This window comes from Mustela nigripes, chromosome 16, assembly GCF_022355385.1.
Source record: "Mustela nigripes isolate SB6536 chromosome 16, MUSNIG.SB6536, whole genome shotgun sequence".
In the NCBI taxonomy this organism is placed as follows: domain Eukaryota; kingdom Metazoa; phylum Chordata; class Mammalia; order Carnivora; family Mustelidae; genus Mustela; species Mustela nigripes.
Window position 1 is genome coordinate 17,585,638 of NC_081572.1, and position 13,239 is coordinate 17,598,876.

At 58.7% G+C, this 13,239-nt stretch overlaps 1 protein-coding gene across 5 annotated transcripts in view; it reads left to right on the forward strand.

Moving 5' to 3' along the window:
* PLCD3 (phospholipase C delta 3) overlaps positions 1–12,914 on the forward strand; it is a 19,316-nt gene extending 6,402 nt beyond the window's left edge. Inside the window, exons 2-15 of one of the 5 annotated variants that reach the window (XM_059378697.1) lie at positions 4,291–4,452; positions 4,554–4,782; positions 5,051–5,180; positions 6,108–6,336; positions 6,797–6,998; positions 7,148–7,292; positions 8,107–8,259; positions 9,345–9,455; positions 9,620–9,761; positions 10,624–10,740; positions 11,360–11,526; positions 11,756–11,891; positions 11,971–12,120; positions 12,286–12,914. In XM_059378697.1, the coding sequence (XP_059234680.1) occupies positions 4,291–4,452; positions 4,554–4,782; positions 5,051–5,180; positions 6,108–6,336; positions 6,797–6,998; positions 7,148–7,292; positions 8,107–8,259; positions 9,345–9,455; positions 9,620–9,761; positions 10,624–10,740; positions 11,360–11,526; positions 11,756–11,891; positions 11,971–12,120; positions 12,286–12,374 (2,162 nt within the window). In that variant the 3' untranslated portion in view covers positions 12,375–12,914. Of the gene's footprint in view, positions 1–4,290; positions 4,453–4,553; positions 4,783–5,050; positions 5,181–6,107; positions 6,337–6,796; positions 6,999–7,147; positions 7,293–8,106; positions 8,260–9,344; positions 9,483–9,610; positions 9,762–10,623; positions 10,741–11,359; positions 11,527–11,755; positions 11,892–11,970; positions 12,121–12,285 lie in introns of those variants that run through there. The other 4 variants (XM_059378695.1, XM_059378696.1, XM_059378694.1 and 1 more) reach the window with 4 other exon arrangements.
* Positions 12,915–13,239: the final 325 nt, after the last annotated feature.

A 13,239-nucleotide genomic window follows, 5' to 3' on the forward strand; every position in this document is an offset into this window, starting at 1 on the left:
AGGGCTCGATGCCAGGACCCTGGGATCATGACCTGAGCCGAAGGCAGAGGCTTTAACCCACTGAGCCACCCAGGCGCCCCCACTCTGTGCCTTTTGAACAGCTTTATCGAGATGTTAACTCACATATCAAACAGGTCACCCATTTAAGCATCCAGTGGTTACTGGACTATTACGTTACTAATTTTTGTTTTAAAGATTTTATTTATTTATTTGACAGACAGAGATCACAAGTAGGCAGAGAGGCAGGCAGAGAGAGACAGAGAAGCAGGCTCCCTGCTGAGCAGAGAGCCCGATGCGGGACTCGATCCCAGGACTCTGGCATCATAACCTGAGCCGAAGGCAGAGGCTTTAACCCACTGCGCCACCCAGGCGCCCTACGTTACTAATTTTTAAAGCTGTGGTAAAAAATGCATTAAGTGGCTATTTCAATGGCATTAATTACATGCACAATGTGAGGCATTCACAATGTTGTGCTCGCTCCAAAACTTTTCCATTATCCTAAACAAACAAACAAAAACCCCTCTGTAGCCATTAACCCGTCATTTCCCCCTTCCTCCCTTCCCGTAGGCCCTGGTAACCTCTAATTACACTCCGTCTCTGAAATTTTTTTATTGAGGCGTATGGGCCATATAATCGGTCCAGATGAATTTGACTATTTTAGACACCGCCTATAAGTGGGATCATACGATAATCTGTCCTTTTACGACTGGTTATTTCACTTAGTGTAATGTCATCCAGGGTCATCCGTGCAGCCTAGATCAGATGTCCCTCCTCTTTACGGCTGACTAATGTTCCCCTGTGTGTCTGTACCCACCTTTGCTTCTCTGTTCATCTGTTGATGGACATTTGGGTTGTTTCTACCTTTTTTGCCTTTGTTCATCCCCATTATTCTACTGTTATTTAATGATTGTTCCCCCTCTGTTTGGTCAAGGTGGCCATGACACTGGCCCTGCCCAGCTCCACGTTCAAGGCAGAGATGTTTAGATTAGAGAACCCACGGGAAGCACTAGGAGCAGGCAGCTGGTACACCTGCTCCAAGCAGGTAGGAATGAGGTGGAGGAAGCATCTGTGGGTTTGGAGCCCTGGCAGGGCCTATAAATGTTGACTGGGTGCCTGGGCAGAGAGCCAGGTGCCTTCCAGTGCCTCTGCCCAGGGCCTGGGCCCTCCTCCTGACCTCTCTCCCTGACCTCTCTGGGTCCCACCCTTCCTGTCTGGAGCCCTAATCCCTTCCCTACCCCAGGGCTCAGAAGCTGAAGCAACAGGGAAGGAGCGTCACCTGCTCTGGAAACTCAGCACCAGGCTCAGCCTGGCATTGAACTCTCATTCTATTTGGCTTTTCCAATGGATGCGTGTTTGGGAGCATCGTGAGCCAGAGACCAGTCCCAGTCCCCGCTGGGCGGGCAGACTAGAGTGTCACCCTTTCCCCCAGCAGGCTCCTGGGCAGCTGGGGATGAGGGCCAGGGGCAAGGGCCCCCTCGACATGGGAACCTGTCCCAGTGGAGAGCTGATCAGAAGTTCTGGCTCCCTGTCTTGATGTCCTGTTTGCAGAATGCTCTGGACAAAGCAGGACCTCGGTGACTCACCTCCATTTCCGGCCTTAGTCATTCGCCAGCCCCCCTTCTCCCCCACCCTCCTCAACTATGGGCTTGGCCTCAGAGGACTGGCTGGGTCAGGGGAGGTAGCCCCAGCTGCAGAGCCTGGTTGTCATGGGAATGAGGGGTTCCTTTCCCATAGCTGGGGAGTTGGGGGCGGGGGGCTCAGTTGTGGTGGCCCTACAGGTTCCCTGAGTGTCCTGCCACCCAAGCCATTGCTTCTCAGGCTGAGGGAATTCAGAAGTTGCCCAGATGTGGGTGCAGAGGGCTGAGGGTCTAGTGAGTCTCTTGGCCTGCTGTGGGCCACCTTGTAGCTCTTTGTCTGGAATGACAAGGTTTCCACCTCCCCTTCCTAGCCCGGTCTGAATTCTGAGAGACCCTTTGGAGCCCTCAGAGCCACAGGCTAGCCCCAAGGGGGACCATGGGCTCCTCCGGATGGCAGGCTTCTCCTCCTGGCCCTGAGACCCTGATTGTCAATCACAGTCACCCTCGGGGTCACAGGGGAATTTTTTTTTTTTTAAGATTTTATTTATTTATTTGACAGATAGAGATCACAAGGCAGAGAGGCAGGCAGAGAGAGAGAGGAGGAAGCAGGTTCCCTGCTGAGCAGAGAGCCCGATGTGGGGCTCGATCCCAGAACCCTGGGATCATGACCTGAGCCGAAGGCAGCGGCTTTAACCCACTGAGCCGCCCAGGTGCCCTCACAGGGCAATTTTTAAACATCGATACCCAAGTCCCAGCCCACACCTGCCGGACAAGAATCTCTGGGATGTGGGGTTTGCCACCTTCTCCGGGCGAGTCCGATCACTGCCAGGGTTCAGAAACCATCCTGACCCACAAGGAAAGGCTAGATAGGGTAGGGCTAGGGGTAGAACGTGCTTAGTTCCCCAGTTGTCGGTGGACATGGCTTGTCCTCCCCTTTCAGAAAACCCTGGCTGTGAATCTGGCTCTGGGATGAGCACCGAGATGTGGATATAAGACTTTGTCCCTGTCCTTGGGTTTATTAAAGTTCCCTGAAATTACAATTTAGGTGGGGTGCTTTAGTTAAAATAAAAAATGCTGTGGGTGATTGGGGAGGGAGAATGCCCATTTGAGGACAAATCAAGGAAGGCTTCCTGGAGGAGATGGTGTCTGAGCCCGTCCTTGAAGGAGTCCTCTGAGAGTCAGAGAAACAAGAAGGATCCTACAAAGGCTCCCAGAGAGAATGAAAGAAGGCTCAGGGATTTAGACTTTAGTTGCATGGGTCAGAGTTCCCAACACACAGGGGCCTGGGAGCCACAAAGCCTAATGCCACTGTCCTGTTTCATTTGGCTCACACAGTGGTAATTTAGAGGGTTTTGTTTCACTTTGATTTAGTTGCCAACATTGAAAAATCCAGAGGCTTCACATACAAACCCAGCTTCCTGTTCTCTGGAAACTCTGGGCCCTCATCTGCCGCCCTCCTCCTTCCAAAGGGCATGGACCCTCCAGTTTGCCGCGTTCGCGCTCTTTCTGTTGTCCTCTGGCTGGTAAATCTTCAGTATCGACCTGTAACGCAGGAGAGCAGGCTGTAGTAACACCAGGACGGGTGGCATCTTAGCTGAAGTTCAGATTTTGCAGCTCAAGGCCGGGGGCTGTTGTGGTCTTCACTGCGTGCGTGGAGAACACAGGGCCCTGAGCGGTCACGGTTCCTGCCACCAAGGCTGTGTAACTCAGAAGTGACAGAGTTGGGATTTGCCTCCCTGGGCCCCTGAATTTAAATTCTGCAACACGCCCCCAACCGTGTGAGCAAGCAGGGACGGAGGAGCAGAGGGGTTCAATGCAGTGGCCACGGGGACAGGTGCTGGGGCCTGACCTCCGGGGTTTGAAGCCTGCATCCTCCCCTTTGTGGCCATGGAATTCTGGCAAGTTCCTTAAGCATCTCTGTCCTTGTTTTCTCGTGTGTTCATTCGTGATTGGGGGCTCGTGTGTGGTAGATGTTTTGTAAGCATTTCTTCCTGCTAAGGAAAGGGAGAACCCATGTGGGGTGAGGTGGGATTGTGATGGTGGCTGGGCCCCAGGGAGTGCCGAGTGTCACAGCAGACCATGCTTTCAGCTGGACACAAAGAGGACACCTGGATATCAGCCCCAGGCTGGCCTTGGCAGGGCTGGTCCTGGAGTCGTTGGCCTGTGACCCTGGAGCCAGGGTGGCCTCTGCTATCCTCCCTTGCCTTGGGGAGTGTGGAGGTGAGGAGCTTGGATTGCAGCAAGAGAGATTTAGGTTAGATAGTGAGACTACCTTCTTGAGGTCAGGGTTTCACATCAAAGGAAAAGGCTGTGGGTGGCAGATTCTGGTCTTGAAGTCTAAAGACCGGGATGGAAGGGAGTGGCACAGGGTGACCTTGAGGGAGGCGGAAGGGCCAGGTGCTGCCTGAGGGACTGCTCTGCTCTAAGGGCCTCTGGAGGCAGCGGCTTAACCAAGACAGAAGGTACTGGTGTCCTCCCCACCACCCCGGGGCTTGGGTGGGACACACCAGGTGAGACCTTGGGGCGGAGGAGCTGAAAGGCCAAATCCAGTCCTGGGGACACGTTAAGCTAAGCAGAGGAAGAGTGGCGGGTGAGGGCTTGCAGGGCAAGGCCGCTGGCGGCTGCCGGCTGGGAAGAGGGTGGAGGGAGCCAGGGGCCAGGGAGGCCCCGACATCGTGGTCAGGCCTCCCGCCCCCCCCCCCCCCCCCCGCAGGCCTGACGGAGGACGAGGACGTTCGCGCCATGCTGCAGGGCTCCCGGCTCTGCAAGATCCGCTCGCGGACGTGGCACAAGGAGCGGCTGTACCGGCTGCAGGAGGACGGCCTGAGCGTGTGGTTCCAGCGGCGCATCCCGCGCGCGCCGTCGCAGCACATCTGTGAGCTGGGTCGCGCGGGCTCAGGGCGGGCTGCCGGGACAGCGGTCGGGGGACAGCGGCCCTGACCCTGCCGTGCGTGCCCTGTACCCTCCCCCCTTCAGTCTTCGTGCAGCACATCGAGGCGGTCCGTGAGGGCCACCAGTCCGAGGGCCTGCGGCGCTTCGGGGGCGCCTTCCCGCCGGCGCGCTGCCTCACCATCGCCTTCAAGGGCCGCCGCAAGAACTTGGACTTGGCGGCGGCCACGGCGGAAGAGGCTCAGCGCTGGGTGCGTGGCCTGGCCAAGCTGCGAGCGCGCCTCGACGCCATGAGCCAGCGCGAACGTCTCGACCAATATCCTGCCCAGCTGCCGGGGTCCGGGGAGCTGAGGGGGCCGGGTGCTTGGGGACCCGAGGGCGAGCCCCAGCCCCTGGTCTTCAGAATAGAGGGTGGCGCCGCGGCCTCCCGTCTCTGGGGAGCCCAGCCCCGGCCCGTGGAGGCCGCGGGCAGAGGGGAAGTACAGCCCCTGGACACAGGAGCCCCACCCCGGGGTCCCGGCAGGCACCTGGTGGGGCAGGCGGTGGTGCCCAGGCTTTTGCGGGTATTTCCTGAGCGCCCACACCTGGATCCACGCCTATCTGCACCGTGCAGACTCCGACCAGGACAGTAAGATGAGCTTCAAGGAGATCAAGAGCCTGCTCAGAATGGTGAACGTGGACATGAATGACATGTATGCCTACCGCCTCTTCAAGGTGGGGTCCTGCCCCCACGCTGACATCTGAGGCACCCACCTCACTCACCCCGGGGCCCTCGCCCTGCAGAAAGGCCATATCTGGGCCTACTTAGCCTTTTGCACTCCTCTGAGGGCGCTGGGCCAGGATGGGCACGGGGGCCCAGAACTTCTTCCTCAGGCAGAGAGCCCAGGGGTGGGAGGGACCCTCCGCTCCCCCAGAGAGAGCAGCAAAGCTGTGCTTTTCATTTTTCCACGTCTGCAGGCACCCTTTGCATTTATGGCCATGCACGGCTTGCACACGGGCGTGCAGGCAGGAGTCTGCTCACGGACTCACGTGCCCACCCTCCTCCACTGTGACATATGGGGCACCTCTCCACGTGGCCGGATACACCCCACATGTGGGAGCACTGACGGGGGTACATGGGGGTGCTCTGGGCATCAGAGGCCGGGTCGGAGCTCATGACAGACGCCTGTGTGGGTGGTGACTGTCTGAGCCACCTGAGACACAGAAAGACACAGGAGCCATGGCACCTGTCCACCTGAACCCATAGCAACACGGGGACTCCTCCCTGTCAAGTCAGCCTGTGGCTCACTGACCACGGGCGTGGGTCTGGGGACGGAAGGATGGCCCTGCACACACAAACACATGGGAGGAAGAATTATGGTCTGTCCTGCCCCTGGGTCACTGCTTTTCCTCCCACATCTTGATTTTGGGGGGTAGGTCATGGTGCGGAGGGACAGGCACTGAAGCCAAGAGACCCTCCTTAGAATCCCAGCCCCGCAGCGGAGCAGCTGTGTGAGCTGGTGCGCTAGCTCCCAGTTTCTCTACCTATGGACCAGGGGGTCCCCGCCTGCCCAGCGTGGTTGACGACGGGTGTGTCGGTCGGTGCAGGCCCGCTTTCCCCAGGCGTCCTCCTCCTCTGAGCCGATCCGCGCTGCCTTCCAGGAGTGCGACCACTCCAACAACGAACGGCTGGAGGGGGCTGAGATTGAGGAGTTTCTGCGGCGGTTGCTGAAACGCCCTGAGCTGGAGGAGATCTTCCATCGGTACTCAGGCGAGGACCGCGTGCTGAGCGCCCCGGAGTTGCTGGAGTTCCTGGAGGACCAAAGGGAGGACGGCGCCACGCTGGCCCACGCCCAGAAGCTCATCCACACCTATGAGCTCAACGAGACAGGTGGGGGCCTGCAGGTGGGGGGGCTGACAGACGGGGTCAGGGTCAGCACGGTCCTGTCTCAGCATCTGACAGGTCCAGGGGCTTCCAGCTACAATTACTGGCTGTGGGTGCCATCTTTGGCGAGTCACCTTTGGCTCTAGGAGACGCAGCTGCCACGCTGGTGACATGGCATAGCAGCATACCTGCCTCACGGGGTTTGGCTGAAGATTAAATGGCATGACTTGTGGGGGCTCCTGGCCATCTCGGTTGATAGAGTGTGTGACCCTTGATTTTGGGGTTGTGAGTTCGAACCCCACGTTGGGTATAGAAATTACTTTAAATAAATAAATGGCGTAACTCATGCAGGGTCCAGTCAGTAGGTAGGTACTCGTTACTAAGCCGAGTGAGCTTTGGGGCCCTGTGGGGCCAGACATGGGAGTCCTCCCAGTGACCTGACGCTCTCTTCGACCCGTCTTCGCAGCCAAGCAGCACGAACTGATGACGCTGGATGGCTTCATGATGTACCTGTTGTCACCTGAAGGGGCTGCCCTGGACCCGGCCCACACATGCGTGTTCCAGGACATGGGCCAGCCCCTCTCCCACTACTTCATCTCCTCCTCACACAATACATACCTGACAGACTCTCAGATCGGGGGGCTCAGCAGCACGGAGGCCTATGTTAGGTACCGTAGCAGGGGGTGGTTGGGGTGAACGCATCTGGGAGCCCAGCTTGGGGGCGCTATGGGGCTCAAACCTGGCTCAGTCCGTCCATAGCTCTGCTCCGTGGCTTCCACATGACACCTCACCCGCTGTTCTGTCTGCCTGTCCACAGGGCCTTTGCACAGGGCTGCCGCTGTGTGGAGCTGGACTGCTGGGAGGGACCAGGAGGGGAGCCCATCATCTATCACGGCCACACCCTCACCTCCAAGATCCTCTTCCGAGATGTGGTCCAGACTGTGCGTGACCACGCCTTCACTGTGAGCTCCCAGGACCCCCATGCCCAGCCCCAGAGCCTCCCGCAGTGACCCCAGCGTCCTCTGTCCTTCCAGAAGAACACCCCCCCCCGCCCCCTGCCCAGAGAATCACTCACTCACCCAGTGCCACTGGGACAGCTGGCCAGTGGGGTAGAAGAAAGCTGAGTGAGAGGCTCCATTCCTCCACCCCCATGTTTAGTAAATGCCCCAAAATCACAGAATGTCTGGAAGAAAACCTTGCGGGTAGGGAAGGACGTTTGAATCATGACTCCCAAAGAGAAGGGCACGAAAGAGACGTTCAGCCCTGAAGTCTGCATAGTTGCAACTCCTGGCAAGCTATGCACGAATCTTACCCTCAAAACACGTTGGGCGTGGGGCGCCTGGTGGGCTCAGTCGGAAGAGTGTGCGACTGTTGATCTCAGGGTCAGGAGTTCGAGCCCAGAGTTGGGTGCAGAGATTACTAAAAAATAAATAAATAAACGCACTTAAAAATTACGGGCTGTGGGGGGTGGGGAGTGTGTAGCATAAACAACATGGCCAATGTCATTGACACATAAAGGGCATTTAAACAACAAAACCATCCCTGCCCCTGCCCTCAGCTTCCCAGACATTCTCCCCTTCCCCAGAGACCCCAGATCTGGCCCCTGTCCCCCCAGGGACACACTGGTCCCTAAGTCTGCCCCACATCCCACCTACTCAGCCCCCGGGAGTGCCTTTGCCTGTCTGTCCTGAAGGGGGTTGGGGCCAGGTGTAGTAGGGGTGCTGGGAGCGGGAGGGGGAAGTGGCTCTGAGTTGCTGCCTGTCTCCCCACCCCCAGCTGTCCCCGTACCCTGTCATCCTATCCCTCGAGAACCACTGTGGGCTGGAGCAGCAGGCCGTCATGGCTCATCACCTGCGCACCATCCTGGGAGACGCGCTGGTGACACAGGGCCTGGACGCGCAGAACCCTGAAGAGTTGCCATCCCCAGAGGTAATGAATGTCCCCGACTCTGAGCCTGGGTGGGGGAGGAGCGGCGGCAATCCGTCATCCGCCCCTGCCGGGCCACCTCCGTGGACCACCTCCGTGGGCCACCTCCACGGGTCGGGACCCCATACATCTCTCTGCCCAGCCCGCCCCACTCAGGGCTCTCCATGCCCTCCCCCTCACTCCCCCATCCCACTCTGCCACCCTGCCTACAGGGTCCCCGCAATCTCCGCCATTCCCACCTCCAAGGCCTTTGTTGATGCGTCTTCTCCAGAAACTCTCTTCCCAGCTGTCTGCCCTTGCCAAGCGATGCTGGCTTAGAATTCTAGCTCAGGGTGGACCACCCCCTCCTGTGGTCTGAGGAACCTCCTTAGCTCTCCGGCCTGGGTGGTTCTCCCTCCCCAACCCCAGAACGTTTTATCTGCCTCCTCAGAACATTTGTGTTTTTCTGTCTTCTTGAGAAAACTCTCCTCCTACTCTCAATCCAAATATGCCCAGAACATTGACTCATCTGTGTGTGTGTGTGTGTGTGTGTGTGTGCGCGTGCGCGCGCGTGTCTGATTTTATTTTTTTTTTATTAGCACGAAACAAACATGGTTAAAAAAAAATCAAGTTGTACAAAATTGTATACAAAACGGAAAATGGGTCTTTGTTTGCCCTTGTCCTACTTCATGGGAAGTAACCATCTTTAAGTCTCTTGTGCGTCTTTCCAGAATTTTCCTGTGTGTATAGACTTACGTGCGGAACTATCTTCTCTTTCAAACGTTACACAACGAAGCTTATGTGATTACATGTTCTAGCGTCACTTTTTTCCTGGGAGATCTTTTTGGAAGAGGGCTCCTTCTCTTTCGGCTCTGAGCTGCGTCATTCATTGGAAAGGCTGCTGTGTCATACTCTTTTTGGAGGGACCTCCCCAGCCAGTCCCCTGTTGATGGCTCTAAACATTGTTTCCTATGGTTTTTCCTGTTAGAAGCATCCCTCCTCTTTGCGTGGCCTTTCCTGCACCCCCCTGTCAGGCCCCCCTCACATAGAGGTGTTTGTGTGACTGATGGGGCAAGAGGAAATAATCCTTCCATATGGGGTCCCTACAGCAGCTGAAGGGCCGGGTCCTGGTGAAGGGGAAGAAGCTGCCAGCTGCTCGGAGCGAGGATGGTCGAATTCTATCCGACCAGGAGGAGGAAGAGGAAGAGGAAGAAGAAGAGGTGGAGGCTGCAGAACAGAGGCGGCGGGTGAGGGGGGACCCGTGAGGGGGACCAAGATGGCTGGGGCAGGGAGGAGCTGCCTGGGGAGGGGAAGGGAGCTAGGAAGACAGAGGGGCTGGAGCCGGTGGGCGCCGCCTCTGAGGCTTATCTCCCAGGCCAAGCAGATCTCCCCAGAGCTGTCGGCCCTGGTCGTGTACTGCTGTGCCACCCGCCTGCGGACCCTGCGCCCCAACCCGGTGCCACCCCAGCCCTGCCAGGTCAGCTCCCTCAGCGAGCGCAAGGCCAAGAAGCTCATCCGAGAGGCAGGTAGGAGCCGGACATCGGGCATCTGGGGACCAGAGGCGCCGTGGAGGCCTGCAGGCTCCTGGTGGGGGCATCCTGGAGTTGGTCAGGAAAGGAGACTAAGAGGACTTCAGGGCCAGTGAAGGGGTCAGGAGGTCCCCAGTTTGGGGCTCAGGGAATGAGCTCCTGGCACATGCCCAGCTCCGGGCCGCCCTGGAGGGAGGAGAGTCCAGGGAGGAGGGAGCTGCTGTCCGTCTTTGCTGGACTCGAGCCTAGTGGCAGGGCCAGACATAGTCGGGAGTGGTGGTGCAGGGTGATCGGTGGGCCGTGGTGGGGGCTGAGGGAGGAGCCCCGCAGAGGGCGTGAGATCAGGGAAGGACTGGAGCAGGGGATACCTGTGAAGACCCCAGACCAAGAGTTGGGGTGGAAGCAGCCAGGTGAAGAAGGGGGAGGGGTTTCGAGGCTGGAGGAGCAGGTCGGGAGAAGGCCTGGAGGCATGACTTGCAGGAAGGGTTCTGGGGACCCGCAGCGCTGCTGGAGGAGTGCATGGGGGCGGACAGGACGAGAGCCAGGTGTCAGCCTGGGGCCCCCGTTCCAGGCACTGAGAGGGGGGAAGGATGCGGGGTTTTGGGGCTGGGATGCAGTGTCAGGAAATGGAAGGGGGTCCTTGGCCCTCTGGGCTTCAGTAGCCTCCTCCGGGAGGTCCTCTCAGCCCTGCGGCAGGGGGGTCTGGGGGCAGCGGAGTTTAGCGTCAGTTCCCAGCTTGTCCCTAGAGTTGGGGCAGAGAAAGTTCCAGTCCCTGGCATTAGGTGAGGGACACCCAGTCATCCCTCATTATCCCTCGTCACCCAGGACTCATCGTTGTCTTGCCCCAACTCTCCCCCAGGGAACAGCTTCGTCAGGCACAATGCCCACCAACTGACCCGTGTCTACCCACTGGGGCTGCGGATGAACTCAGCCAACTACAGCCCCCAGGAGATGTGGAACTCAGGCTGTCAGCTGGGTGAGCGGGGACAGCAGCAGGACCAGGGACGGGCAGGGGGGTGGCCTCCAGGAAACCGTGAGAGGCCTGGGCAGGGGTCAGGCCACACAGCTTTCCAGAAGGTGGAAAACTGGGTTCTCTTGGTAATAACAATGATTAAAACAATTGTCAGGAAGATAAGTGGGAAAACAAATTTGAGTCATTTCTTCCGGACACTGTGAAAGTCTCACATTTTTTTTTTTTAATATGGAAGTTCAAAACATCTACTCCCATGTAACCCCCCCCCCCCCCACACACACACACAAGCTCCCCTGAGTCACCACTGACAGGAGTGGGCTCTGGAGGGATGCTAAGCCCCAGCAAAGGAGCAAAGGAGGGGAATATGATCTCCTTGAGCACAGATATGGAAACCGCAGGCTTCCTTGGGTGCGACTCTGGCCCGGGCCTATGCCCAGCATCCCCCTCTGGCCTGGGGGATACCAGCGATCAGGTGCAGGTGACAAGGTCTGGGTCCCTTGGCTGCCACGACGCCATGATGCCCCCCACAAAATGCTGGTAGGGGTGGGCAGTGAGACCCTGAATCAGAGTGGTGAAAGGAGGGTCCCTAAGAGCCCCTGCCCTGACACCGCTATGTCCACAGTGGCCTTGAACTTCCAGACGCCAGGCTATGAGATGGACCTCAATGCCGGGCGCTTCCTCATCAACGGGCAGTGCGGCTACGTCCTGAAACCCGCCTGCCTGCGGCAGCCAGACACAACCTTTGACCCTGAGTGCCCTGGGCCCCCCAGGACCACTCTCACTATCCAGGTCAGCAGCCTGCACTGGGCCCAACCCCAGGGTCACGGCCAGTTCTGGAGGGGTCCTAGTCTGCTGGGTGCCAGCCTGTACTACCAGAGAGTGGAGGCCTGGGGATGGCTTGGGGTGAGGGCAGGCTGAGTCTCAGCCCCGTGCAGGGGGGTCCGGGCGAGTGCTGAGGGCAAGGGGCTCCCTGCCCCAATCAAGGGGCCAGACCGAAACTCCCCTTCATCCCTGGCAGGTGCTGACAGCGCAGCAGCTGCCCAAGCTGAACACGGAGAAGCCGAACTCCATCGTGGACCCCCTGGTGCGTGTTGAGGTCCACGGTGTGCCCGCAGACTGTGCTCGAAAGGAGACCAACTACGTGCTCAACAACGGTGGGTGGGCATGCTGGGGGCAGTGGGGGTGGGTGGGGGAGGGGGCAGCTGGCTCCTGACTGCCACGCCTGCGCCCTAGGCTTCAACCCCCGCTGGGGGCAGACCCTGCAGTTCCAGTTGCGGGCTCCGGAGCTGGCACTGGTCCGCTTCGTGGTGGAAGATTACGACGCCACCTCCCCTAATGACTTTGTGGGCCAGTTTACGCTGCCTCTCGACAGCCTGAAGCAAGGTTGGCGGGGGATGGAGCGGGAGGGGGGCGTCGGGGCCACCTGGGCTGGGATGTCCTCCGAGTGTGCCCTGAGCCTAGGGGTGGGATGCAGTTTGCGCCCCCGCTGTCCTGGCCCTGCTGGGTGGGGGGTGCAGAGAACCTGACACGTGGTTACGCTCTCCACAGGGTACCGCCACATCCACCTGCTTTCCAAGGATGGGGCCTCACTGTCGCCAGCCACGCTCTTCGTCCACATCCGCGTCCAGCGCTTCTGAGGGTGGGACTGACCTATGCTGGGGCTCCACGGGCGCCAGGCTGCGTCCCTTGGCAGAGGCTCTCTCCCCCTGTGGAGCAGAGGGGTAGAGGGAGGCCCAGCCCCTCCAGCCTGCTCACTTTGCCCACTCCACTCTGGTCTCAGCGGGGTGCTGGGGACTGCTTTGGTCCCCCAGAGAACAGGCCGTGACCCTGGAGCCTTGAGACGGCCCCAGTTCCTCCGATTCTTGGCCCACTCCCTCCCTCATCGTGGCTCATGAAGAGCCAGACCTGTTGCTGCCAGATTTGGGGTGGACACCGGAGCCTTCAGCTCTTCTCTGCCCCCCAGGGGGCCTGGTCCAGCCCTCTTCTTGCCCCCATCCCACCCCAGGCATTAGCCATCCCCCGAGCCCCTCCCCTCACCAGGCTTTCCTGGGTTCCTCCCTCGAGCTCTTGAACTTGAGCTCCCTCTTCTAGGAAGCCTGGAAGCAGGTTTTAACTTGTGTCATAGAAGGGTGCGGGAGAGGACAGTAGAACAAGACTATTGATTAAAAAATAATAATAATAAAGAAGCCAGTTTATTTTACTACTGCTGTACGCGGAGCACCTCGGGGCTCAGACCCACAGGCCCCCCGAGGAGGGATGAGGGCAGAGTCCCGTGGGCCCCCTCCCCCAGCAGGGCTTGAATTTGTCTAAGCCAGCCAGGGAGCTGGTGGGGTGGGAGGGGCGGAGAAGAGCCCCAGCTCAAAATAACCTGACCCCTCCTCTTGGCTTAATGCTGCTTCCAGCATCACCAACTCACAAGCTCCCCCTGCCCGGTCATCATGAAGGGCTTGAATGGAAAAGGGGGATTTGGCAAGAGTGGGGGGCTTCTGCCAGGGAAGAACT